General features: G+C 38.6%; 6 protein-coding genes across 10 annotated transcripts; 2 read left to right on the top strand and 4 right to left on the bottom strand.

The window, feature by feature from the left end:
• Positions 1-933: 933 nt before the first annotated feature.
• LOC111478638 lies at positions 934-1,868 on the bottom strand. The gene has a single exon (XM_023123011.1). The coding sequence runs from the start codon at positions 1,703-1,705 to the stop codon at positions 1,223-1,225; it is 483 nt and encodes a 160-aa protein (XP_022978779.1). The 5' UTR covers positions 1,706-1,868; the 3' UTR covers positions 934-1,222.
• Positions 1,869-2,936: 1,068 nt separating this feature from the next.
• Positions 2,937-4,432, bottom strand: LOC111478632 (probable transcription factor KAN3). Its single transcript, XM_023123003.1, has 4 exons — positions 4,280-4,432; positions 3,795-4,188; positions 3,641-3,717; positions 2,937-3,557 (listed from the first exon to the last, which is right to left on the bottom strand). Exons 1-4 carry the CDS (start codon positions 4,280-4,282, stop codon positions 3,510-3,512), a joined length of 522 nt encoding a protein of 173 aa, XP_022978771.1. The 5' UTR covers positions 4,283-4,432; the 3' UTR covers positions 2,937-3,509.
• Positions 4,433-6,975: 2,543 nt separating this feature from the next.
• On the bottom strand, positions 6,976-11,596 carry LOC111478613 (plant cysteine oxidase 4-like). Its single transcript, XM_023122981.1, has 6 exons — positions 11,510-11,596; positions 10,578-10,741; positions 10,290-10,453; positions 10,046-10,193; positions 7,396-7,599; positions 6,976-7,316 (listed from the first exon to the last, which is right to left on the bottom strand). The coding sequence occupies exons 2-6, from the start codon at positions 10,675-10,677 to the stop codon at positions 7,186-7,188; spliced, it is 747 nt and encodes a 248-aa protein (XP_022978749.1). The 5' UTR covers positions 10,678-10,741; positions 11,510-11,596; the 3' UTR covers positions 6,976-7,185.
• A 362-nt stretch (positions 11,597-11,958) lies between these two features.
• LOC111478576 (CBL-interacting serine/threonine-protein kinase 12-like) lies at positions 11,959-14,386 on the bottom strand. Its single transcript, XM_023122924.1, has one exon. The coding sequence runs from the start codon at positions 13,587-13,589 to the stop codon at positions 12,183-12,185; it is 1,407 nt and encodes a 468-aa protein (XP_022978692.1). The 5' UTR covers positions 13,590-14,386; the 3' UTR covers positions 11,959-12,182.
• Positions 14,387-16,252: 1,866 nt separating this feature from the next.
• On the top strand, positions 16,253-20,927 carry LOC111478590 (shaggy-related protein kinase eta). 2 transcript variants are annotated; one of them, XM_023122948.1, is made up of 12 exons: positions 16,253-16,467; positions 17,438-17,530; positions 17,682-17,741; positions 17,833-18,105; positions 18,188-18,262; positions 18,387-18,443; positions 18,958-19,098; positions 19,170-19,220; positions 19,298-19,393; positions 19,512-19,595; positions 19,825-19,926; positions 20,294-20,927. In XM_023122948.1, exons 1-12 carry the CDS (start codon positions 16,453-16,455, stop codon positions 20,384-20,386), a joined length of 1,140 nt encoding a protein of 379 aa, XP_022978716.1. In that variant the 5' UTR covers positions 16,253-16,452; the 3' UTR covers positions 20,387-20,927. The 2 variants fall into 2 exon arrangements, with proteins under 2 accessions (XP_022978716.1, XP_022978718.1); XM_023122950.1 differs by lacking the exon at positions 16,253-16,467 and adding an exon at positions 16,496-16,815.
• Positions 20,928-21,354: 427 nt separating this feature from the next.
• On the top strand, positions 21,355-25,738 carry LOC111478565 (probable LRR receptor-like serine/threonine-protein kinase At5g45780). 4 transcript variants are annotated; one of them, XM_023122900.1, is made up of 13 exons: positions 21,360-21,413; positions 21,491-21,614; positions 21,811-21,984; positions 22,079-22,211; positions 22,406-22,477; positions 22,693-22,836; positions 22,943-23,014; positions 23,088-23,147; positions 23,324-23,397; positions 23,475-23,621; positions 23,743-24,081; positions 24,231-24,622; positions 25,193-25,738. In XM_023122900.1, exons 3-13 carry the CDS (start codon positions 21,888-21,890, stop codon positions 25,514-25,516), a joined length of 1,854 nt encoding a protein of 617 aa, XP_022978668.1. In that variant the 5' UTR covers positions 21,360-21,413; positions 21,491-21,614; positions 21,811-21,887; the 3' UTR covers positions 25,517-25,738. The 4 variants fall into 4 exon arrangements, with proteins under 4 accessions (XP_022978670.1, XP_022978668.1, XP_022978669.1 ...); XM_023122902.1 differs by having other exon boundaries at positions 21,355-21,413; positions 21,491-21,984; positions 25,181-25,309; XM_023122901.1 differs by lacking the exon at positions 21,360-21,413 and having other exon boundaries at positions 21,491-21,531.
• The last annotated feature ends 25 nt before the right edge of the window (positions 25,739-25,763 follow it).

Genomic DNA, 25,763 nt, shown 5'->3' with positions numbered 1-25,763 from the left:
AATATTAGAAAAAGTAAATAATAATGTGAGATTGAGCATATTAGAAAGGCGAAAGCAAAGATAAAGACTTAGATAGCGACGCTTTACCTTACCAATCAGGGAAAGTTGTGTATAGGACTACGAGGGGACCCTAAAAATATATAAATATATATATAATTTAATTTTTTCCTCCGGTTTTCCATACCCATATTATTCTCGGCCGCAAAAACACTTAGTTTTTAAATAAATCTTCAAAATTAGATAAATACCCACTCCCTTAACTTTACACATTTCATTAAAGATCAAATTTATATATTTAAAAAAAAAAGAAAAAAGAAAAAAGAGAGGTAATTATTAGGAGGGGCCAAGATGAGTTGTTGGGAGGGATGTGATATCTAATCCAAACTGTATAAACCTTTACAGGATTTCAATTTGCCAATCTCTCATGCCTCCTGATAATCATATCTGGAGAGGAACACGACCAGCCGCTGGAACACCATTTTATTTATTTATTTATTATTATTATAAATTATTTAAAAAATGAGATACTAATGGGGTTTGAAGATTATGCCCACTTGTATGTGCAACGCCAACACTTTGCATTATTCTATTGTGGAATTTTGAAAACTATGTGGGGACTATCATTTTTTTTAACTAATATTATATACTCATTTTTCATATTGTTCTTCATAAACATGTTTCAAAGGGAATATATATTTTATAAACCATTCATTATTTATATTCTCGTAATTCATAAATATTTTCAACATTTTTTGTAATTTAATTTTGTTCATTCTTCATAGAATTATTATTTATAAGACTGTTTTATGTGATTTATTGTAATTTAAATTGCTTAATTTTATCCTTTTTATGATGCTTATTTTAAAGTAATTAGATTACTATTGTTGAAAAGAATCACATCACAGTGCGCATAAAAAGAAATAAAAAGAAAAGAAAAAGAATTATACTGAAATTGTGATACAAACACAAACACATATTTGCTTTCCAATTACTAACGATCTGAATCACTGTAAATTCCAACTCTCTCTCCCTCTCGTCTCAACCCCTCCAAATTTACATCCTCCATTGCGTGATCTTCATTTATACACACACACATATATATATATATATATTCATCATGATCAAACGGAGAGATTTTGATTTTTGTAAGAAATTTAAGAAAATTAAACAATTTCGGGAAGAAAAAAAAAACCTTGGCGAATGAAGAAGCTGAATTTCCAGTTTAAAGATCAGGTGGGAACTCGGAGATGCTCTCTAAATGAGGCCTCCACACTCCGACACGCCCCCGCCGCTTATCCTTCTGACCGGTCGACAATTTCTCCGACAGTATATCACTCAGGTACCGATCCGAAACCACCAAATTCGTCACCGATATACCCGAACCGACATCGGTTCCCGGTGCTTCCCTCTTCTTCTTCTTCGACCGGGTTTTTTCTGGGGATGGAGGAAGAGGCATGAGAAAGTAAATTTTTCCACGTTGGAGCTCGGCGTCGGGCGGGAGGATCACGATCTTGGGGACCACACCGTGGTCGGAGGGGGAGGAGGGTTTTTTGAGGACGTGTTTAGGATTGGCCTTCATGATATCACTGGCTCGGATTGAGCCGGCGATCTCCTCCACGTGGCCGTTGCAATGGACGATTCTGATAACGTCGAGAGACCCACATGGGAATATGCAGGAGATGCAGCATCGAATGGCGTTCTTCATAGGCGCCGATTTTAAATGGATGCTTTGGTTTGTGATCGGAAGTGGTGGTTTGTCATAAAGAGAGAAGAATAAGAAGAGATCAAAGGGGTCTTTTGGGTTCCAAAAATTTGTGTAGCCAATGATAGCTGTGTGTATATATATATATATATATATTATAATACCTTTTCTCAAAAGTGTGTGTTTGTGTGTTGTGTATGTACGAAGAGAGAGTTTCTTTCTTATTATTCTTATGGGGTTGGGATGAAATTGATGGGATTAATAATTGGGTGTTTCCACCTGTTCTTTCCCCTTTGGACCCTCCCCTCCCCTCCCCTCCCCTCGACACCCAATCACAATCAGGTGATGTTCCAGCTCTCGTACCAATGGAGATGTATTCCTTTGCTTATAAACCCACCGTCACTCCCATCCATCCTCAATAGAGGTTGAGATACATTTGCTTTTACACACACTTTGTTTTGAGTTGAGTTTAGTGGAGTAGTTGTATCTACTCACCCATTTGAGAACGTAGAATCATTGCATCGAACAAAGCTAATCACCTTTATCCATAAACAAAAACCTAACTTAAATATGGAGAATTGAAGTTTTGATTTTGGGTTAATGTCCCATCAGCCATATGCCCCGCCCATTTTGATAGTGGGCAGCATGTGAATTTGTGGTATGAATAGAGAAGAGGGGTCCCTCCAACACCTTTTCTTTTCTTCCCTTTTTACCCTCAAAAGTATTGTAATAATTCCCTTTTTTAGTTCATTTGAGTCCGATTACATATGTCGCCACTAGGCCCAATTAAGTCTCACTCCAAACTCTCTCTCGCCCTACAAAATATGTCCCAATATTACTCACTATTAACTTTATCCATGAATAACATAACCAAATTCATTAAATGTGTGTATATATATATATATTACAAACTTTAAAATAATTAAATTCTATTTCATTCTTCATTTCTATTAATTTTTTCATGGAATTAATTTAAAAAAATTATTATTATTTTAAACTTTTCATTTCTATTAATTTTTTCTATTACTATATCAGAGCATATCGCCTTCGACACCGGCGACGGAGTGTACAACCCTGTTCGTCGCGACTCCTTGGGACGATTCCAGCAAGCTCTGGACTCTAAACCGTCCCACCAGTGTCGGGACATTCAAAGAGCAAGAAAAAGGAAAGATTTTGGTACTTCCTAAGAAATTTTCATGTTTTCATGTTACAGAAAATGAAAGCGCGTTACTTGTTTGGTGGCAGAATAGATGTGTGCTTTTTGTTATGCAATGCAATGAATGGCAATGCCAATGGCCCCAAACTCAAACAACCAGAGACCTCAATTATCACTGATTTTGCAATAAGAGACCTCATTATTCTATAATCAGCCTGTGGCCTTATAGCTTCAAGAAAGGGAAAGGTCAGTGGTAATCCGTAAACCATATCCCCAACTCTCTTTATCACTACTACTACTACTACTACTACTCTTTGTTGCTGTTGTTGTTGTCTGCCTCAGTCCTAGCTCCAGCTCTGGTTCCCAACAATGATTTTCTCTCCTCAGCTGCCTTGTCCTTGCATGACAACTCCTTGGATCATAGGGTGAGTTTGAGGGTAACAGTTTTGCAACCCTTCCAAACTGGATATGGAAGTGCCAGCGAGAATAATGGTGGCTCACCCTGCCGCCATTCTTATTGTTGATGTTGTTGTAGTATCCCCCACCTCCTTGCATCACCCCACCCGCCCATGCTTCTCCTATAACTATTACGGACAAAAACAAACAAAGTTGCATAACTACTTTATGATATTGAATTATGATGAACAGTTACTAATTTGTACCTTGCCCTGTTTGGTCAAGCTTCTTGCTTCTATACATCTGAAAATTCAATGCGTCCTATGTGGTCAGTTAGTGTTCTTGAGAGCGAAAAAACTCATCAAATTATAAGAACAGATGAGTACCTGTAAATGGCTTTTGACATGGGCAATGCTAAGTCCTTTTACATTCATCAGCTGAAGAACCAACTTGGGTGTTGCTCCTAAAATCATAGATTATTATAACAAATTGAAGTTTATTATGACATAGTTGAAAAGAAGGAATAATGATTGTTATTACTCTCTTGGCCACCGAGCCTTTGAACGGCATGAACAAAGTTGAGATGAAGCTCAGGAGTCCAACGCAGGCGAGGCACTTTAGATCTAACATACTGCCTCACTGCTGTTCTTCTTCTTCTTCTTCTTCCTCCATTTCCTTCTTCTCTTGATGAGTTATTTGTATTCTCATTGTTATTATGCTTTGATGAAGTTCGTCCGTGCTTTCTTTCTTCATTTTGCTCAACTTCTACACTAATGTCATGATCACCATCTTCAACCCTGGCCTCCTCGTTCAAATCAAACAATGACCACTTTCTTGATGAGGTCAATGGATTCAACTTCTCTTCCGCTCCGCCTTCATCGGTCCGACTCCGTCTCCGTCGGTCTCGAAAATTCAACAACAAGTTTCTGGGATACTGAAACAAGAAAAGCCAAAAAGATCAGCAGAAAGAGAGACATAGATATGCATAAAGGTTTTGATCTTCATTTTGTAAAATATATACAAACCATTTGAGACCAAGATCTGAACTCACTTCCAATTGATTGCCTCAACTGATCTTTATAGGGAGGAACAGAGAGAGAGAGAGAAGGAGAGTATATTGATCGACAAGTTTGTTGGACATACGTTTGTTTGTAATAATGTAATGAGTTATATATTCTTGGAGTCTGATTCATGCACATTTTTAGTGCCAAAAAAGTAAGAAATTACCATTTTTTTGGAACCGAATAATAATCCAATAATGCTATCCCATGGGTTTAAGTTCCACAAAAACTGTTCAAAAACACTCACGTCACTACGCTCTTGTCTCTGTATCTCACACCTTAATTGTCTGAGTGCCTTGTAGCTGGGACCTTTGTCCTTCACAATATATCAAGATTCAAGGCCACGGCTTCCCTATACGTATGATGCAAATAAGCATTAGCTGCCTCCAGAATTGGTCATAAAAGCAGGAAACAGAAGAAAAGGTGAGATTTTTAGGGGTTCGTAGCTTACAATTATGTCAATATGTTATGCAATGTGACGTTGGAAAAAGAATGAATTGATATCTATAAACTCATGCATTTACTCCATTTCTTCGCACACTTATTCTTCTTCTTCTCCTTCCTCACGTATCTGTATAATAAATAACCCAAGCTTAGCTTATTTATTGGTTCCCTGTGTACAAACCCAACTCCCAACTCCCCACACCAACAAAAACTAATAATAATTCTTCATTCGTTTCCGTAGCTACCCTTTTTGTTTTCGTATATTATGTAACGATCTAAGTCCACCGCTAGTAGATATTGTTCTCTTTGTCGGACTTCTCCACAAGATTTTTAAAACGTGTCTGCTGGGAGAGATTCGCACACCTTTATAAAGACTGATTCGTTTTCCTCTTCAACAGATGTGGGATCTCACACACTAACTTTACTGGCTTGTTCCATCTACCTTTGACGAACTAAAGCACAATTATATTACGTACTCTAGTCTAATCTAATATAAACGAGGTATTATCTCATCCACACGAGTGAGTTGAACAGTTAGACAGGCAAACATGGCCCCTTCATTACCTACCCGATTGACTAATTATTATATGCACCTGTTTCTATGCCAATAATTGGAGGGGGCGAAATCCCTAAATTAATTCTTCCCACTAACAAGCTGCAACTATTCCTTGCATAATTCTGCAAATTCGCATTATTTATGCTACTCTGTGAGTACCATAATGCTATCACACACACATATATATCTATGAGAATTGCTAGTGCGTGGGTTTGTGAGATGAATTGTAGGTAGCATGTGGGTTCTACTTTTTGGCTGAGAAAATGCATCAAAATTCATGTGGAACATCAGGAGGTGTTATTTAATTACTGGTTTCTATTATTTGTGTATCATGTAAGTTGTTTGGTTAGAAAGTGGCAAAGTTATAATGGGTTTAAGAGCTTGTGGGCATATATCATAATAGGTAGGTTAATTGGCTGAATAATTTCCAATGGAGTGCTTAATTAGGATACTAATCTACCTCAAAAGTGGACGCCTAAAACTTGCTATTCTTTTACAGGTTCAAGGAATGTCAATTCCTATGATCTACGAAATTACTGAGAGCTTGGTTGATTCATGATTTTATTTAACTCAGATAAAGCACATTGGAATGATTCTATTCTTAGGAATAACGGTGTGTTAAGTTTGAATTATTTGGTCACCTAATTATTTGTGTTCTTATGTTCTTCATATGCTTTGAGATTTTCCATTTTCCAGTTTTTTTCACTTTCAGTGAAGAAATTATTTGTGTTCTTATGTTCTTCATATGCTTTGAGATTTTCCAGTTTTTTCACTTTCAGTGAAGAAATTATTTGTGTTCTTATGTTCTTTATATGCTTTGAGATTTTCCATTTTCCAGTTTTTTCACTTTCAGTGAAGAAGGAGCATGGTTCCCATTTGACTGATTCATTTGTACTATTGGTAAGCCGTTAGCAGATATTGTCATTTTAGAGCTTTTCCTTCCGGACTTCTCTCCAAAGTTTTTAAAATATGTCTAATAGTAAGAGATTTTCGAATCTTTTCATTATTAAGAGAAAGATTGACATAAAGCTTTCGTCGAGTTTAATTCACATTCTTTATTCGTTTATTCAACTATATTTCTTGTTGAATGTCGGTGAAATTTCAAATCTTTAATGAACACAAACCCTCTCTTGTTACAAAAACTACACAAATAAGCAAGATAGAAAGTTAAAATTGGGGGTTGTTATTGTATCCGAGTAAGCTTATTTTAATTGGAAGAGTTGATCTCCGGAAGAAAAAAATAAGAACAGAATCTAAAAGAATTGAATGCTCTGCTTTCACTTCAAATCCCGGATAAGAACCAGAGCCCCTCATTCTCTGTTTCACCGTAAAATTTTGGGTACACAAGGCTGGAAGTTTTCCCAAGTTTGGTATGAAAAGGATATGCAACTGTACCCTATGAAATGGGATGGCTTTTAAATCTGGATTTTATTGAATCTTTACCATAAATGTAAAGATATAGTTTTGTTTTCAGATGATACAGATAGATAGAGCTGTTCTTCTTCCTTCACAGTAAAGATGGCATATCATTATTCATCCAAGCTACTGTTAACTCCTAATCCTACCTACCCTACCGCTACTCCAATCTTTATTATTATGCATTAGGCTGAGTGCAATTCAAATTTAATCACATTAATTGATTGATATCAAAGTCAAATCCAGCGTTACAATCTTCTACCACAGACATTTTTCATTTATTATTCAGTCTTTTTCTTAACTTTCAATTATACAATTCAATTACATCGAAGAAGACTCCCTCCTCAGTATTCTTAACATACAATTATTGAACCAGTTAAGAATCGCTGGTGTAGTTTAACTGGATGGTTCGTTGATTTTTCGAGCCAATCCCACTAAATGATGCTCTACAGTATTAACTCCATTGTCTAATAATGGGGCCTTTGTACAGGCCCCGCCGGACCACGAAGTTTTCAGGTGGCTGAATCTCGTCCAACCAAGTAACTTCTGAGGGACCGGTTTCAGTTCCACACAGTTGGTCAAGACCTTTGAATTGGAAGAGAGCGGAGATAAGAGCAGTGTAGAAGTAGAAGCAAGAAAGAAATCCAGAGGAAACAAACGATACCTGAAATCTCTCGCCTAGGTGACCTCCGGAAATAAGAGCAGTGTCGCCCATCTGCAGACGAGTAAGGCGGTGAAAGAATGTCGAAGATTGCGCAGGGAGTTATGGCTTTGAAATGATGAATGTTGCCACCTCGATCTGGATAAAGAATTGTAGTTCCACAAGGTGCAATCATCTCACAGTCCCTAACTAGTTTTGCAGGTCTGGCTGAGGATACAACTCAAATAAAATTTTATACTGAAACTTTTACTCAAAGAAAGGAAAGTGAACAAAATAACCAAGCCCGGAAAAAATAACGGTTTCACATTCGTCCCAAAAATGGATCATTTCAAATATATCACTACATCAAATGCTATTCACGGAATGAGGAAAAGATTCAACTCAAGCAATTTCTTTCTTTCTTCCCAGGGCAGATGTTTAGAGCAAAAACAATTACGATAAACAATGCAGACAATTGCATGAAATTCTACCATACATAAAATGTATGGAAGGATATATATTCGGGATGTCTGAGTAGCTACCCTTCACCCTCCCAAATCACCAAATATTCCCTTTAACAACTCGCTTTATGCACTTTACCTCATGCCTCCCTCCTACCATACATAAAACGTATGGGAGGATATGTCTCCTAAAATTACTTCCTGCCCAAGCTTTTACCTTGTCCTCAGGGTAAAAAGATGGAAAGCGTTGTGCTATGATGATATATAAGGTTCCCACTAAACTTCCTCTACTAACTAGCCTTGGCGCTAAACAAAAACTTGCAGCTCCATCAGGGTCTTTTAGCCGAAATGCACTCTCCCAGAATTGCTAAAGGGTGTCAAGCTCGAAGGTAGCTAGCCCTGAGTTGAGGTCACAAGACAGAAAGTGGATCCTTCTTACAATTTCTGCTAGGACACGTGAAAAGCATGGTGGATATTCATGGTGGAAGGCAGAGAAAAACCAAGTGATAAGACACCTTACCGACTGTTTTTGAGTAATCAGTTCGGGTTGTAATAACAGGAGTAAACTTTTCCTTTCATATAACTACCGGTGATTTCTATTGAAGTTCAGTAGACCAAAGTTCTTCAAGTAGACCAAAATTCCCAACTTCAATTTCACACCCCTTATGTTATTATCAGATCGCTATTCATGATTTCTTACGCTCTTTCTTGAAACTTGAGATCATTCAACACATAGATCCTTACTCACCAAAATTACTAAGCCACCTTTGATGTTCCATTCTGACTAATTACTGCAACAACCAGTCATGTGAGCTTTTCTCGTAGGAATGAATTATGAATGTTCTAGCCAAAAAAAGGTAAGATCTCCACTTCTGTACCCCCATCAAAATAGCCATAAGCTCCTTTTAACTAATAAGACTGTTAGAAATAGACGCTTCTTTTTAACTATTAAGACTCTGTTGGAAACAGACCCTCCATTTGAACTATTATGACTGTTGGAAACAGACCCCAACTAAGCAGGATGAGCCCAGCAGCCGACATTTCACCTACAAGCTACTCGATCCCATTCTTTTGAACCTGAGAGTATTCACTATACACAAAGTCTAATATTGATGGGGGCACTCGTTTTAAAATAGTTGCATGATCATGAGAGTAGCTTTTCAGGAGCAAGTAACGCCTCTAGAAACAGATCCACAATGATCCGTGGACTAGAGGAACCTCGCCAGCTGAAAATCTGTGACATTCATGCAAGTGTAGATATTTTATAGTTGGTGGATATTGCCGTCTGCCATTTCCAAAAACGTTTGTTTTCAGAAAGGAAAGCATCATTGTCATCCAGGGGATTAAAGGAAAACGTTAGTATCAACTTTTCACAAATGAAGTAAACAGTCAAAACAGAGAACTAATAATGCCAGATAGGACCGTATTGAATTGAAAAGTACAATTGCATTATAAATGCTAAGACAAGCTACTACTTGGGAAATAGCGCTAGGAAAGACAGTATGGAAAGTTCATCACCTAAAAAAGGTGAAATTCTTCATTTGAGAAATATGCATAAAGCCATTAGCACAAGTGAAAATCTTTAAAAAAAAACAATAGCCTACATAACTCTATTTCCAAATTGGTGTCCATTATGCAAAAACAAAAAAAAAAAAGAAAAAAAAAAAAGAAAACAAATCACAAAACTATTTATTTATGCAATGCATATACACTCAGAATTTCTGGACAACAATTCCCAATATATTCGAATGACATCTCACATTTCCAAGGGAGGTAAAAGATCTATTGGACATGGCCTTAACGTACCACACTTTCAAGAATGCAAAAGCCCTACTATGGACAAACCTCATCATGACTTTCTTTTGGAATATTTGGAAAGAAAGAAATCAAAGAATACTTGCAAAAAAGACACGAGACTTATACAAAATTCTTCGACAATGTTATTTACCAAGCTATATCTAGGTGTAAACCGTCTAATATTTCTACTTCTATAGTTATACATTCACTCATGGTAAATTGGGAAGGTCCTTTATAAACATCGTAAATTTCAATTATCAATGAAATTGTCTCTAATCAAAAAATCAATAATAATAGCACTGCTTCACAATTCATTACATAAGCACTAATAAATTCTTAATTTTCTGATCTCACAAAAAACTAGAACTGGGCTTCTATCAAGCTTGAGGTGGGTTCCATGGATGAGAAAGAAATACCTTGAGACAGATCTATGAACTCAGGCAGATCAAGCCAATCATATGATCGTACATGTAATGCACCATATAGAAGCTTGCTCAATACAGTCATTCCAGGATGATTATGAAGTGGAATGATAGAACCTGGAGGCATGCAAAAGATTCCGATCTGCACACAACGAGAAATAGTTCCTTCGAGAGATGGCACTAATGGAGCAGGGGGTGGGGAATAACCAGAAGTTAACATATCAATGCGATCATTTACCGAGAATCTATCACATTCATGCAAGTGTAGATATTGTATAGTTGGTGGATATTGGTGTGCGCCCTTTCGACCTTTCTTCCCATTAGTAACATTCAGTGAACCTTTCCAACCACGAGCTAACTGCGACTCTCGTTCGAGACCCACATTAGATGGCTTCAGTTCATCTGAAACAGAATTGTACAAACTCATAAAGATACGCGATGCATCCTAAAAAAACAGCTTATTGAGTGAAATTTTGTACGAAAAAGACTTATCAAGAAAATAAGCGAATTACTTATTTGCACACACCTAAGAGAGTAATGACCTTCTGCAGAGCCTCTTCTGACACCGGAACACTGGTAGAAAATGATGCCTTGCAAGCATCGTACAATTTTTGAACTATGGGCATACTTTCAGGAGTGTATACAAGATGTTTTTGTTAATGGACCGCTCAAGCAGAGTCAGAACCTTATCTGTCACCGGAATTTGAATTTCAATCAAGGATAGAGAATTTTAAGAGACTCTAGACTCCTCCAACCCAGAATAGTACTACTACACTGTAAATTCCATACTCAGTTTATACATCAATCCAAAGAGTAGTTCTATCATTTTGGTAAGTAATCAAACCTCCCCATCTTTCTGCAGCAGCCATTGGATATATTATAGAAATGCACAACACACCAAATAATTTTCTCGCTAGAAAAAAATATCTTTACTTTTATTATAAGTTCAATGGCGATCAAGAGTAGACACAAATGACCGAGAAGTAAAAAGGATATGTGAACCCCAGCTCTCATTTGCCCATCAATAAATCGAAAATAAGCTCATCACTATCAGAAATTACAGAGAACGTTTTGAGATCATGAAATTTCTACACTAAAACGAGCGTCACAGTTCGAATTGAATATTATACAAACAAATTAAATAGAGAGAGGAAAAAATAAAAAATAAAAAAAGGATCGCGGGTTTTTGGTACATTGTGGCGGGAATAAAAAAAAAAAAAAAGAAGGATGCATTGAAACCAGAACCCTAGATAGAAATCCAGGTTTTCAGAAAGGCAGAACAACCGAGTGAGAGAAACTGATGAAGCACCCAAAGAGAAGAGGAAGGGACTTCATCAGTCCCTTCAACATCCAGAATATCAGATTTCAAAGAAACAAAGACAGACAGAAAGAACAGAGCTTGGAAAAGATGAAACAATCCCAAAAGAGAAGAGTAGGGAGGATGAGTTGGAGACAAACCTGAGGAAGGACGGCGAGGAGCCACCGGTTGCCGCAATCGGCGAGGTTTCAACCGTGGAATACGGCTGCGTCGCATGGTGTTTATTTATTCTGTTAGGAATGCCACGTTTTGTGACGAAACATTTTTATTAATAAAGAAAACAAAAGAAAGCTGCTCAAACCAAAGTCCCCAAACCAGTCTTTGTTCAGTGATCCAATGATAGACACAAGCGAACCCACCAATTTGTTTTTTTTTTTTTTTGTAATTATTATTGACCACCAATTAGAAATCTGAAATCAAAATAATAATAATAATAATAATAGAAACTATATTATTAATAATTGTATTTAATTAAAGTGGGGAGAGAAAAGAGTAAAACAAGAAATAATTATTTGGGTGTTGAAATATGTGATGATTAAAAATACAGCCAAGTAATCATGTATTTTAAAATTATGTGTTCAAAACTATATACGAATTTGGAATTTTATTTTGAATTTGATGCAAATATATATTAATGTCGAAGAGCATAAGGCTACCTCCTAAGTAAGGAATTAGTGTGTGTATAAGCAGCTCTAATAGTCCAAGAGATTGCGTGAGTTATCTCACGCACATCAATAAGAACAATTATTATTTGAGGTAGCCATGCCCTTTCTCTCTATCTGTCTGAATGAATATCTCTCCATGGTTGTTGGTTCATTCAGAATCTGAAGGTATGTGTGATGGAGCACCTGCTCCCGGCTCCTCCTTCAGATTCAACAATGCCGGTTTCAATTCCTTATTACAGAACTCTTCGTACTCTGTTTTATCGCCCCCTTTCCTCTTCACCTCCACCATCACCAGTTTCGTCGTCAACTCGAACACCTCCGCCGCGATCGTCAATGGCCCTTTGACGCCTTCCCGTGTGCCCTCTAAGCTAACCCTGCAGTCCTTCTTCCTCACGCTAAAACTCACCAATTTTGCGATATCTTCCAGCTTCGATATAATCTTCGACACTGGAGCACTGGACACGAATCTTGCCTCCTCCCCTCCATCCTCGAACAGCCCGGAAAGATCAAATCCCGGGGAAAATGATATTATATCGAATGCATTCAAACTCGCCGGTCTTGGGAGTGAACCCATCTTTCTTCTCGTCTCAATGAATTCGGAATCCGATTCCGATTGAGATTGATCCGACAAGGAATCCACATCTTGGGTGTCGTCCTCCACGTTGCACACCTTATCATCTTCGATGTAGAATTTTATATGCTTATACCTCTTTTTGAACCATCGATTCTCCATGATTTCTGGAATTGTGAAACGGGTTTCCAGATTTGTATCCAAAAGACGAGACAGGAGTCGAACTAGCTCCGGCGAGAACCATCTCGGACACCGGAACTCCCCCTTGTATATCTTCTTATACATTGCCATGATGTTTTGGTCGTGGAAGGGCAAATAGCCTGCCATCAGAACAAACAGAATAACCCCACATGACCAAATATCGACCTTAGCGGCCTCATACCCTTTGCGGGCCAATACCTCCGGAGCAACATACGCCGGTGTACCACAGAAAGTATGAAACAACCCATCTTGTCGAATTTGATCGGAGACGGCGCTTAGGCCAAAATCGGAGACCTTGAGATCCCCATTTTCATCGAGCAATAAATTCTCCGGCTTAAGGTCGCGATGGTAAACACCACGCGCGTGGCAAAAGGAAACGGCGGAAATTAATTGCTGAAAATACTTTCGGGCGACCTCTTCCTTCAATCGGCCCTTGGAGACCTTCTTGAAGAGCTCGCCGCCACGGACGTATTCCATAACGAAGTAGATCTTGGTCTTGGTGGCCATAACCTCGAAAAGTTGCACAATGTTGGGATGTCGAACCCGGCGGAGGATTGAGATCTCGCGCTTGATGTGGGCGATTAGTCCGCCCTTGAGAATCTTCTCCTTATCGATGACTTTAATGGCGACACCTTCGTCGGATTTGATGTTTCGGGCATGATAGACCTTTGCAAAGGTGCCATGGCCAAGGAGCTTCCCGATCTCGTACCGCCCCAAAAGAAGAGCCGGCATGTCCTTCCTGGTGCTTTCGGACTTCTTGTCAGAGTCCGGCCGATCGGCCATCGATGAACACAGAATTGAGGGAAATGGGGAAAATGCAGCAGAGGCGGCGGGGGAGGAGAATTGTGGGGTTGATTGGGAGCCTAGTTCTCTGCAATTAAACTATACGGGAGCAAATTTGGGATGAATTTTGCCGTAATTGGGGTTTCAGAGGAGGCGTGATTGTGAAAGATAAGCTTTATTTTTCTTCCAATTTTGGGGAGATAGATGAAATAAAGAGAGAGAGGAGGAGAGGGCGGGTTTAAATACACGAAGGCTAACAATGGCATCGAAGGGTATATACCATTATTTTATAGCTTCCTTTGCCCTCTTCATCGCCACGTATTCCTGGAAAGTGTCTGTGAAGCGAGTTACACCACGTCCGGAGTATTATATTCTCAAAAATTCTTGGTATATAGTTAGGAATACGCCATATTTGATCTGCAAATTCAATCTCGAACATGGAGCGATCTGTTTTTGAAGACTATTACTGGATTCAATGCTAGAAATCGTTGGATTTTGGAAGGCTCAAAAGGTGCGGGCAGTTTGAGGAGAATGATTGAAAGTTTCTGTAATTAACTTTGGAGCTTCTATCTAATCTGAAACCAGCCGAATGATAGGAGTTGGGCCGAGGAAACAGTAAAACGTTATTGTGTGGCCAAGACAGGGTTTCGTTGTGGCCCACGCCTGCCCAATTTAAATCTGGTAATGCTGCTCGCATCATACCTGCCAACGCCCTCCCCTCCCTCAGCGAATAAGGTGGAAAGGATGCGGTGAGTAAGCCTGATGGACGGTGTGTGATTCGTTGACACGCAAGATTAGTTTGCATGCTATGTGTACGCACCTCCCCAATCTTCTCATTACGCCAAACTGCGGTGACACGTGACCGTGAGTAGATAACAAAATGATCTTTCCACGCCTCCAGGGGGCACCTCTCCTGTTTTTAGGACATTAATTTCACCCATAGTTTACAAAATAGTAAAATATTAATTATAAAAATGGTTAGCCATGTCTATAGAATCTTCAAATAAGTGACTCAAACGTCGAACAAAATTTGTATTTTGTTTGAGGACTCAAGAGAAAGAGTCAAGTTTCCATTAGAAAATACTTTATGATGTATTTTGTTCAAGGAGAAAATTGTTAATAATTATTGGAAGATAAATCTCATATTGACTAACTGAGAGATGGTCATCAGTTTATAAATAAGAAATACATTTTCATTGTTGAAGAAACAAAAAGTAAAGTGGATAATATCGTATCATTGTGAAGAATAGTTCCGTTTTAATTATTTTTTGTTGGTAGCATTATTAACCTAACTATGTCTCCTCCAAGTAGGAATGTTCTAGCAAACTCCACGCAAGCATTGACTTGTATTTCTTCAATCAAGAAATTGATTGCGACAAATATAGTTTGAATTAAATAATTAATAACCACTCATCAGCTTATTGTTGCAACAAATTAATAAGATGAATGATAGGAATGCCACGTGGATATGTATATTATAAGTACATTTTGACAATTTTAATATCGCTCTTGTATTTAAAGAAGTAAAGTCAACAATGTTAGGAATTATGTCGGTTATTTTGAATTTAAATTTGATCACCTTGACTTAAAACCACGACAGATGGATGCTAGTTGGCTGAATTCGAAATAAAACAACATATTTATTACAAAGAATGCACTTTGGATAAGGAAGATATAAGGTTTCCTAAAATACATATTAAATTTAAAATGCCTTGAACTTAAATAGGCTTAAAATGTTGGTGGGCGGGTTTGAAGTTAGCCTGTTGGGTCGAGTTGGGGTTTCGTTCTTCATGGGCCTTACCGCCCACAGACACGTCCAAGTGTAGATGTTGGGTGGGCCGTTGAGTGGAGGATTGTGCCCTAAGTGGCGGTCTGAGCGACAGGGTGCGCCAGCGCAAACGAGTAGATTTGAGTACAAGTGATGGATGTGAAGAAAGTAAGAAGATTAGGAGAGTGAGCACGCCAGAGGCGAAGCTTTTTTGCAGCCGCCCATAAAGTGCTTAAAAGGAAGGGAATTTGGATGGAATTTGAAGGGCGGCATGTGGTGAAATCTTTTATCTGATGCATGGTCAAGGCTTTCCCTTGAAATTCACAAACTTACTTTAGCCCCACTGCCACCACTGCTCGCTCCTAATTCCAAAATCCCCTTTCCTTCCCAACCTCACACGCTTAGACTCGACCATTCTTTTTCTTATCTCATAGTGTAAAACAGACCCTATCTATTGACGGTGGACTCTGGCGGGGACGAAAATTAATCCCTTTACATTATAAGGAAATGATTAAAGAAGAGGGTAACTGTGGACCAAGCGGTTGGTGAGGAAGAAGGGTGAAGGGGCTGGGGTTTAAGCTCAATAATCATAATATTACGTTTGGAAAATAGAATTTAATTTAGGGAATTAATAAACAAATTATGATTAATTATGAAATTTACAGATTTTCACATGGGCCCATGTATATTTATGAATAAAAGAAAAGGAAAAAGGAAAGAGAATCAGCAAAATTGATATTTTATGATGTCCACTTAGAAAGAGCAATAATTAGGACAGAAGGAGAAACACAGCAGGTGGAGAAATTATTGGAAGCTGGGGGCATTTTAGTCATATAGACGTCGGCAGCCAGTCTTCGTAATTCAGAAGGTTATTTCCGTCATCTCCCTCTCTCTCTCTCTCTGATACAGTGAAAAAGAAGAAGCAAAGAAGAGAGACCAAGAAGACAGAGTGCTGGAATCACATGGCCTTGTTTTTCTGTCACCTTTCTCTTTCTTCTCCCTTCTCATCACTGCAATCCCTTTCTTCCTCTTCTTTTTAATCGCCAACTCAACCAACCACTACCTTCCCTTTCCTTCCTTCTCTCCCATTCGGCTATGGCCGACGTTAAGGTACGTATCTTTTTTTCTTTTCTTCTTTAATTTCTTCTTCTTTCTTTCTTTCTTTCTTTCTTTCCTGGATTTGAATGTTGCGCTGCGAGATTCGTCGGGGAATATGTGTACGTAAGAACATTGCCTGAAGTGTTGCAGCTTCCTCTCGTTTCGTCTCTCCTGTTCTGTTCTTGCGTTTTGTTCGCAGCCAGGACGGTGATCTCGTTCCGCATTGTGAGAAGAGGATCGGAAATACCTTACTTATTCTTCTCTGCCTCGATCTGTGATTTAGATGATTCTGTTTCTGAAGAGTTTCTTGGCTGTATTTGCTTCAATTTCTGTACAGTTTCTGAGAGCTTCTGATCATGTGTAATTTTTAGCTCTTGATCTCTTTCCAGTACTCGAGATTTTATTATTTAATTTCTGTGGCCATCTTTTTGGGTTTAACTAAGCTGATGCATCTATGTTAACTCCATCGATTAAACTTGTACATATATTTATTTTTTTATGATACGTGAACTAATTTAATTTCTGGATCGCATTTGTTACCCTTTGTTTGATATTTGATTAATCTTAAATAACTTGCTCGAGCTATATAGCTCAAGCCTATCTGAAATTATTTTCTAATTATTTTTTAGTGAAGATTGTCCTCCACAGGTCCATGCATTTCAGTTCTTATTTTATTTGGTTTCAGCAACTTCTTTCCTTCGATTTCTTTTCCTACCCCCCTCTCTTTTTGGCACTTATTAGGGATCTCTGTTTGTTGATCTTTCCATTCTTTGTTCTTCTATTCATTTAAAAAAGAAAAAAAATCTCTTGCTGTGGATGTTAGGGCTTCTTTGTGATAGTTGTTTATTAGTGAGTTAAACATAGTTTCTATTCTAACATTGGTTATCTTTTACGTGATCCCTCCACTCTAAACAACCAACGTTTCAGTTTCAATTTTCCAATCGATTCCTTCCAACCTCGTAACACAATATATACTTTGCAGGAAATATCAGCCCCTGTCATTGATGGAAATGACCCAGTTACTGGTCACATAATATCAACGACTATTGGAGGCAAGAATGGGGAGCCCAAACAGGTTAACATTCACGTCAATCCCGTTTCTCTTACATTCTATTTTCCTCTTGTGTATGTTATAAAACATAGAGACTTAGAGATTTCATGTTGTTGGCCAGTATTTATGTTTCTACACAAACTTATGATACTTCTGTCTTTTCTCGGTTCTGTAGACCATAAGTTACATGGCAGAACGTGTTGTTGGAACTGGATCATTTGGTATTGTTTTCAAGGTATTCTAAATTTTACTCCTCTAGCACTTCGATTCTTTTGATATTGTCTTTGATCAAGTAATATATGATGCATACATGTCCTCTTTGTCAGGCCAAATGCTTGGAAACGGGTGAAAATGTGGCTATAAAGAAGGTTTTGCAGGACAGAAGATATAAGAACCGTGAACTACAGTTAATGCGTGTGATGGATCATCCAAATGTCATTTCCTTAAAGCATTGTTTCTTTTCCACTACTACAAAAGACGAGCTTTTTCTCAACTTGGTTATGGAATATGTTCCCGAAACCATGTTTCGGGTATTGAAGCATTACAGTAATGCAAATCAAAGGATGCCAATCATCTATGTCAAATTATACATGTACCAGGTATAGATAATTCTCCTATATAATTTCAATTTGTTGATCAACACACTTTTCTTTTCTCATGGAAACTGTTGTTTTTTTCCAGGTTTTTAGGGGCCTGGCCTATATCCACACGGTTCCTGGAGTTTGCCACCGAGATTTGAAGCCTCAAAATATTTTGGTATTGTTCTTTGATGGTTTGAAAGTGGATATGGAAGTTGAAATAATTTTTTGTTGAAAACAACAATTTGTAGAGGCCTATCCTTGTGTTTGATAATTCCCTAATGCCTGTTTGCTTTCTGCAGGTGGATCCCCTTACTCACCAAGTTAAAATATGCGATTTTGGAAGCGCTAAAATGCTTGTACGTTGATAAATTTTTCTTTCACTTATTTTGTTTTTGACACTTCCATCGTGTACATTGAAACTTGCTATTTACTTCGTTAGTTTAAAGTTCCTATTTTCCTTTAGAAAGCATATTTGCTGTTGTCATTTAAGATTCAAGACTGCCTTGTTACATTGGACGTTGCACTTACAAATCTTGCAAGGTTTTTCCATGCTTATAAGTGAGAACTCCAAACAAACATACCAGGACCAATTGGAGCAATCTCTCGGGTGTGTGGGGTGTAGGTTTCCTGTCCATATGTGACTTTTGCTTATCATAAGAGTTCATCAATTCTTTGAATTGGGGCATTGGCTTCCGAAACTTGTTTCTTAGATAAACAGTAGACAATCACTTTTACAAATCCTTCCATGCGGTCTATTTGATTAACAAAACCAGCAGTGAATCACCATGGTTAAGTAGCAAATGCTATATTTTCCTTGGCCCCTTTTCTGCGTTGATTCTTATTCTGTGTACTCTTATCCGTGTGCTCCAGATGAAAGGTGAAGCCAACGTTTCATACATATGTTCGCGCTTCTATAGGGCACCAGAACTCATCTTTGGAGCTACAGAGTACACAACCTCCATAGATATTTGGTCTGCTGGTTGTGTCCTTGCAGAGCTGCTTTTGGGACAGGTAAGCATTTTCAATATTTCTTTGACTTGAACTTTATCATAACCAGTTTAATGATATTTATGTTTCTGTAGCCTTTGTTTCCTGGAGAAAATGCAGTGGACCAACTCGTAGAGATCATAAAGGTACTATTGATATTATTAGTTCATTACCATTTCCAAATTGTGTACAACTTACCTACTTTGCGATGGTTATCTTTTAGGTTCTTGGTACACCAACTCGTGAAGAAATTCGATGTATGAATCCAAGTTATACAGACTATAGGTTTCCACAGATAAAAGCTCACCCATGGCACAAGGTCAGTAACAAATTCAAGATGATCCTGGGGCCTCATATCTCCCTTGATCTTGTTACTTTTGAGCTTTCTCTACGGGAAGTTGAGATTTTTCTCTTACATGCTTTATGTTATTGATCAGGTTTTCCACAAACGAATGCCTCCCGAGGCAATAGATCTGGCTTCTCGATTGCTTCAGTATTCGCCCAGTCTTCGCTGCACCGCAGTAAGTTCAATATGCTCCAGTGTCTGTCTATATAGCTATGTGACATCATCTGTGCACTTCTTTTGAACAGTCGGACCTTTCCATGCTAGAACTTAATCTTTGTTGATTCTTGACCGAATGTAAAAGTAGTTCATTTTTTGTCCTAGTGTATGAACTACACATTTATTTGGCTTTCTCTGCAACTATGGTTTATTTTTCTCTTCTTGAGAGTATCTCTTTCTCCATGCAGCTGGAAGCTTGCACGCATCCTTTCTTTGCCGAACTTCGAGAACCCAATGCCCGCCTCCCAAATGGTCGTCCATTTCCACCCCTCTTTAACTTCAAACAAGAGGTCTGTTTACCATTTCACCATCTTTCTATGAAAATTTCCTATCCTATTTTCTTGACTTGTATACAACTGTAATTTAGGCATTTTATTGCATGTGTCTTTTGAGCATCGAAGGCATATAGTTCTATTTGCGATTAAGAAAAACATTCTAAATGGTTTAGTTGTGCCTGTTTTAGGGAGTACATGAAGGTCCATATTGAATTCAACTGCATCGTGCTATGCATCTGCATTCATAACGATTGAAAATAACTGAAATTATGCTATTCCAATCAATAAATTGTTGTGGATGACTAGCAGTTTACTAGGTTTCTCGTCCATTACTATTTTATTCCATTAAACAGGTGATTGATAATTGAGATTTCTGTTGCAGCTGTCGGGGGCTTCTCCAGAGCTCGTCAACAAGTTGATACCTGATCAAGTGAAACGACAAATGGGTCTTAATTTGCATCTAGCAGTGTCGTAAATATAGGCGTATGTGCAGTTGGATTCTTCTTGTTCATGCGTGGTGCAAAGCCTACTGACAAACTCTAAGTTCAACTCCGCCTGTATTAAACTGGGGTCATTTACATCACTATACTCTGAGACTTGCAGGTCGGGGGGGACTATATACCAAACTCTTCCTCGAAATGTTGCCTTGTTCTGGCCAGCCAAATTCCACCCATCCCTCAATCTTAGTTCCGATGATACCTCAAGTTGTTGTATATGTTTGGTAGTATATTGAAGGAAGCCAGAGTTTGACTTAGCAGAAAGCTGCTAGAAGAGGGAGAGTAGTAGAGGCCAAATTGTGTATCTTTAGTTAGGAACAAGCGGGTATCTAATTCTATATGTGGCTGAAGAAAAGCAGGGTTAAAATGTAGTTGGTTATTGAGTTTTGTTCCCAGTTCCAGGGTGGTTTCAACATGGCCGACTTTCAATTGCAAAAACCTGTAGTTATTATTGTGTTCTAAGAATCTCTCTTCCCTTCTTTAAATTGAACACGAATCTATTTGTTCTTCACATATTCATTCTTTCCTGTGTCTGCTCTCAATCACTGAGAGAAAAAGCTTTGTTCTTCACGGTTCTCAATGGAAAATTTCTGAATTATAATACGTAGCAAGTTATTAGCCAACACGTTAGATTAATATACGAGAAGTTGTCGCTTTGAACTTTGAAGTAAAGTAATTGTTTATTTTGGACATGGTAACATTGGGGGGCTCGTGGCCACTGTCCCTGTCATTGCCCTCTCGAGCTCCTTGGAGCTGCCCCTGCTGCTACTGCTACGCCAACACGGACATGGAAAAACGACGAAATTTCAATGTCGAGAGAATAAAAAGAAAAAGAAAAAAAAGTGGGGGGTGGTGAACTGGCCATTATCTCCGAGAATTGCGTCAAATTCTAAAAGCCGGAATCATTAATGTTGGCGCCACTGGGGCGCAGAGAGACATCGAGCTCTGAAAATTTTATATTCGAGGTTCCCTACTTCCAGTAATGACGATTACATTTCTAAACTGGTATAATCAAAGCTTTTGATTTTCTGTCCATTAATGTCAGAAATCCAACGGCTCATTATTGCCTTACTCATCTGCAGTTCACAGCGAAGATGGAGAAATTACGGTCTTCCACTATCAGGTTTGTTGTTCAATGTGTTTGGCAGGGCAGGGGACAATCTCAGCCATTAAATTACTCCCATCTCGAGATTTCCTGGTCTTGCGGTTCATTTTCTTAATCGGCCACTACTTTTTGTTTTTTTCTCTCCGCTTTTTGTACCAGAAATCTAGTTTGGTTTTCAACGCACTAGCCAGTAGAAATTCTAGAATCAAGATTTTTCAAGCTTGTCATTATTTGCAATTAGATATGGACTCTATACTTTATCACCCGAAAAATTCAATCAAACCTATTATCCTGCAGTTTACCCTACCGAAAGTAGTGGGTTCTAGCTTTTTTCACTTGGGGAACTCTCGCTTTCGTTTCCCTCCCGCTTGGTAATGGAAGTTGTAAAAGTGGTCCTATTGCTGTTCATCCTCATCTGGGTCGTCTCTGCCTCTGACAGTCATTTGTCTCCGAAAGGAGTAAACTATGAAGGTCTGGCCATGGCCATTTTATGAATACCCATTTGATGTTATTCCAAATTGGTTGAATGTTTGTGTCTGTATCTCTGATTTCTTGCACTGTTCAGTGGCGGCGTTGATGTCAGTGAAGAATTGGATACGGGACGAGCGGAGAGTGATGCAAGGATGGGACATAAATTCGGTTGATCCATGCACCTGGAATATGGTTGCTTGCTCTGTTGAGGGCTTTGTTATTTCTCTGTAAGCTTCTCCATTTTGTCTTAAACCTGGTTTTCTATCTGGTTCACAGGGGAAAACAAAAAAAAAGCGATGAACAATGAACATAAGAGCATCTTTTTTTCTTCTTCATAGTGTATGATTTGAATATATTTGTAGGAATAAATGTCAGATAAAGCTCAAATATGTTACTGATTATTGTTCTTGTTGCTATACAGTGAGATGTCAAATATGGGCTTATCTGGAACGCTTTCCCCTAGCATTGGGAACCTGAGTTACCTTCGGACAATGTGAGCAGTGAGCCTCCCTCTCCCTTCATTGTCTCGAAATCATTTGTTAGACGTCTACTATTGTTTTCTGAAGTGAAAATTCAGTGGTTGTTCTTACTCATCTGTTCTTGTCCCATTACTTGGATAGCCTAATGTTGGAATGTTTCTCATTCAAGGTTTATCTCACTTCTTTGGAAGTTTTTTTTTTTTCATGTATTCTATATAAATAATCGCAGGTTCTTGCAAAATAATGAATTATCTGGTCCAATCCCAGATGATATAGGAGAACTTTCAGAGCTTCAGACTCTTGACCTTTCTAACAACCAGTTTGTAGGCAGCATTCCAAGTTCTTTGGGGTCTCTCACTCGTTTAAATTACTTGTAAGTATGACTTGATATGCAAAGATTTTTCTTTCTTTCATTCTCTTCTACTTTCTAATTATTGATTCTATTGTTGTCATGTAACCTTTGCCTGCCAAGTTTTCAGGAAGCTCAGCAGTAACAAGTTAAGTGGACCAATTCCGGAATCTGTTGCAAATATTTCAGGCCTTTCCTTCTTGTAAGTATTATTCTATTGCAATTCCTTGTGTTTTGCTGAGTTCACAGAAGTGACCAGATGTTTTGCTCGCTAGGGATCTATCCAATAATAATCTCAGCGGCCCAACTCCAAGAATACTTGCCAAAGAGTACAGGTGAGACTTCATGTCGAGTTAACTTGTCAGAAAACTTGATATCATTCCAAATTCCATCGGTTACTTATGAAGATCAGAATTAGCCTATATCTGAGAATGGTTTGTAAAGAGAGGGAATTATGTTTTCCTCCAATGCCATTTACCACCTTTTGACAGTGCTTGCCTTGTTTCTGTAGTGTTGCAGGGAATAGCTTCCTTTGTGCATCTTCATCGTCTAAAGTTTGTGGAATAGTTTCAAAACCAGTTAATGGTAATACTATATTCTCCCTGGTCGCTGTGTCTTGAATCTCAATGATATAAAACTCATGAATAGCTGTTATCGTTCAGAAACTGGTTCGCCTCAGAAAGATAATGGCCGACATCACTTGATCCTTTCCATAGCTCTAATTGTCAGTTTCACATTTGTGGTTTCTGTTGTGTTACTTGTTGGCTGGGTGCATTGTTATAGATCTCATCTTGTCTTCACGTCCTACGGTACTTTCTGAACTTTGGGATGAACCGATGCCCTTGTACTTTTTTCTTCTTTATTCTCTCTTATAGTCAGAGTATAATGATTGACTCTGCTGCACTTCATTATGATGGTTCATATCTGCAGTGCAGCAAGATTATGAATTTGATATAGGTCATCTGAAAAGGTTTACATTCCGTGAACTACAAAAGGCAACATGTAATTTTAGTCCCCAAAACATCCTGGGACAGGGTGGTTTTGGAGTAGTTTATAAAGGTTATCTTCCAAATGGGACATATGTTGCTGTCAAGAGACTGAGAGATCCAAATTATACTGGAGAAGTGCAGTTTCAAACAGAAGTTGAACTGATTGGCTTAGCCGTGCACCGCAACCTCTTGCGTTTGTATGGCTTTTGTATGACGCCAGATGAGAGATTGCTCGTTTATCCATATATGCCAAATGGAAGCGTTGCTGACCGCCTGAGAGGTTTGTTTTAACAAATGACGATGACATACGTATAATCTGATTCTTGCTCGGATCCTTGATAATCTGCTTTGGACAAACTAGATTGAATAGTGCTTCTTTATTTGTATTTACTGCTATATTTTGGTTGTTTATATACCATTCACTTTCAGATGCAGGCCAGGAAAAGCCAACATTGAATTGGAACAGAAGATTGTGCATTGCCCTTGGTGCAGCTCGTGGACTTGTATACTTGCATGAGCAGTGTAACCCAAAAATTATTCACCGGGATGTGAAAGCTGCAAATATTCTTCTAGATGAAAGCTTTGAAGCGGTGGTGGGGGATTTTGGTCTGGCAAAGATGTTAGATAGGAGAGATTCACATGTTACTACTGCTGTTAGGGGCACTGTGGGACATATTGCCCCGGAATATCTTTCAACTGGACAATCTTCAGAAAAGACGGATGTTTTTGGATTTGGCATATTGGTTCTGGAACTCTTAACAGGCCAAAAAGCACTAGATGCTGGCAATGGCCAAGTTCGAAAGGGAATGATCCTCGAATGGGTATGTAGGGTCTCTCCTGTTATGAGTTGTTTGATTATTTGTAACAGCTTAAGCCCACTCCTACTAGATATTGTCCTCGTTGGACTTTCCTTCAAGGTTTTTAAAACACGTCTGCTAGGGAAAGGTTTTCACATTCTTATAAAGAATGTTTTATTCTCCTCCTCAATCAAAAGTGGGATCTCACAATCCACCCCCTTCAGGGCCCAGCGTTCTCGCTGGCACTTGTTCCTCTTCTTCAATCGATGTAGGACCCCCCCAATTCACCCTCTTCGGGATCTAGCGTCCTGCTGGTACACAGCTCGGTGTCTAGCTCTGATACCATTTGTAATAGCCTAAGCCCACCACTAGTAGATATTGTCCTTTTTGGGCTTTCTCTGTCGGGCTTCCTCTCAATGTTTTTAAAACGCGTCTCCTAGGGAGATGTTTACATACCCTTATAAAAGTGTTTCATTCACTCTCCAACCGATGTGAAATCATAAACACATGCTTTTATAATTTCATGAAGAGTCTTCTTTTTTAATCTCAACTTCATAATGATATCTGACAAAAAAAAAAAAGTGAAATGAGCAGGTTAGAACATTACATGAGGAGAAGAGGCTAGATGTGCTGGTTGACAGGGATCTAAAAGGATGTTATGATGCAATGGAGCTGGAAAAAGCTGTAGAGTTGGCTCTGCAGTGTACTCAGTCACATCCACAACTCAGACCGAAGATGTCCGAGATCTTGAAGGTTGTAGAAGGTCTGGTTGGACAGTCGAGTCAAATGGAGGAATCACCAGGTGGAGCAGGAAGTGTTTATGAGAATAGAGCTCACAGTTTCTCCACAAAGTACTGTGATATTCATGAAGAGTCTTCATTTGTCATCGAAGCCATGGAGCTTTCAGGACCCCGTTGAAAGCAAATAGTTCATCAAAACATAATCAGTTTTGCATCTCACAAGAGATGGAAAGCATTTACGTCCATCACCAAATCCAGAAAGCTAACGGCGGACCCTCGTGATGACTGATGTCACTGAATTTATTTTGTATCGTAGGATTCGTGAAAGAAAACGACATTCAGTCATATGAAAAAGTTCCCCAATATCAATGAAGAATTAGCTTTAAATGGTGAAATGAAACGATAAGAGGTACTGTTCAACGCCA

This window comes from Cucurbita maxima, unplaced genomic scaffold, assembly GCF_002738345.1.
Source record: "Cucurbita maxima cultivar Rimu unplaced genomic scaffold, Cmax_1.0 Cma_Scf00004, whole genome shotgun sequence".
Lineage (NCBI taxonomy): Eukaryota > Viridiplantae > Streptophyta > Magnoliopsida > Cucurbitales > Cucurbitaceae > Cucurbita > Cucurbita maxima.
The sequence above is the reverse complement of the archived record's forward strand: the minus strand, read 5'-3'. Positions and strand labels throughout refer to the sequence as shown.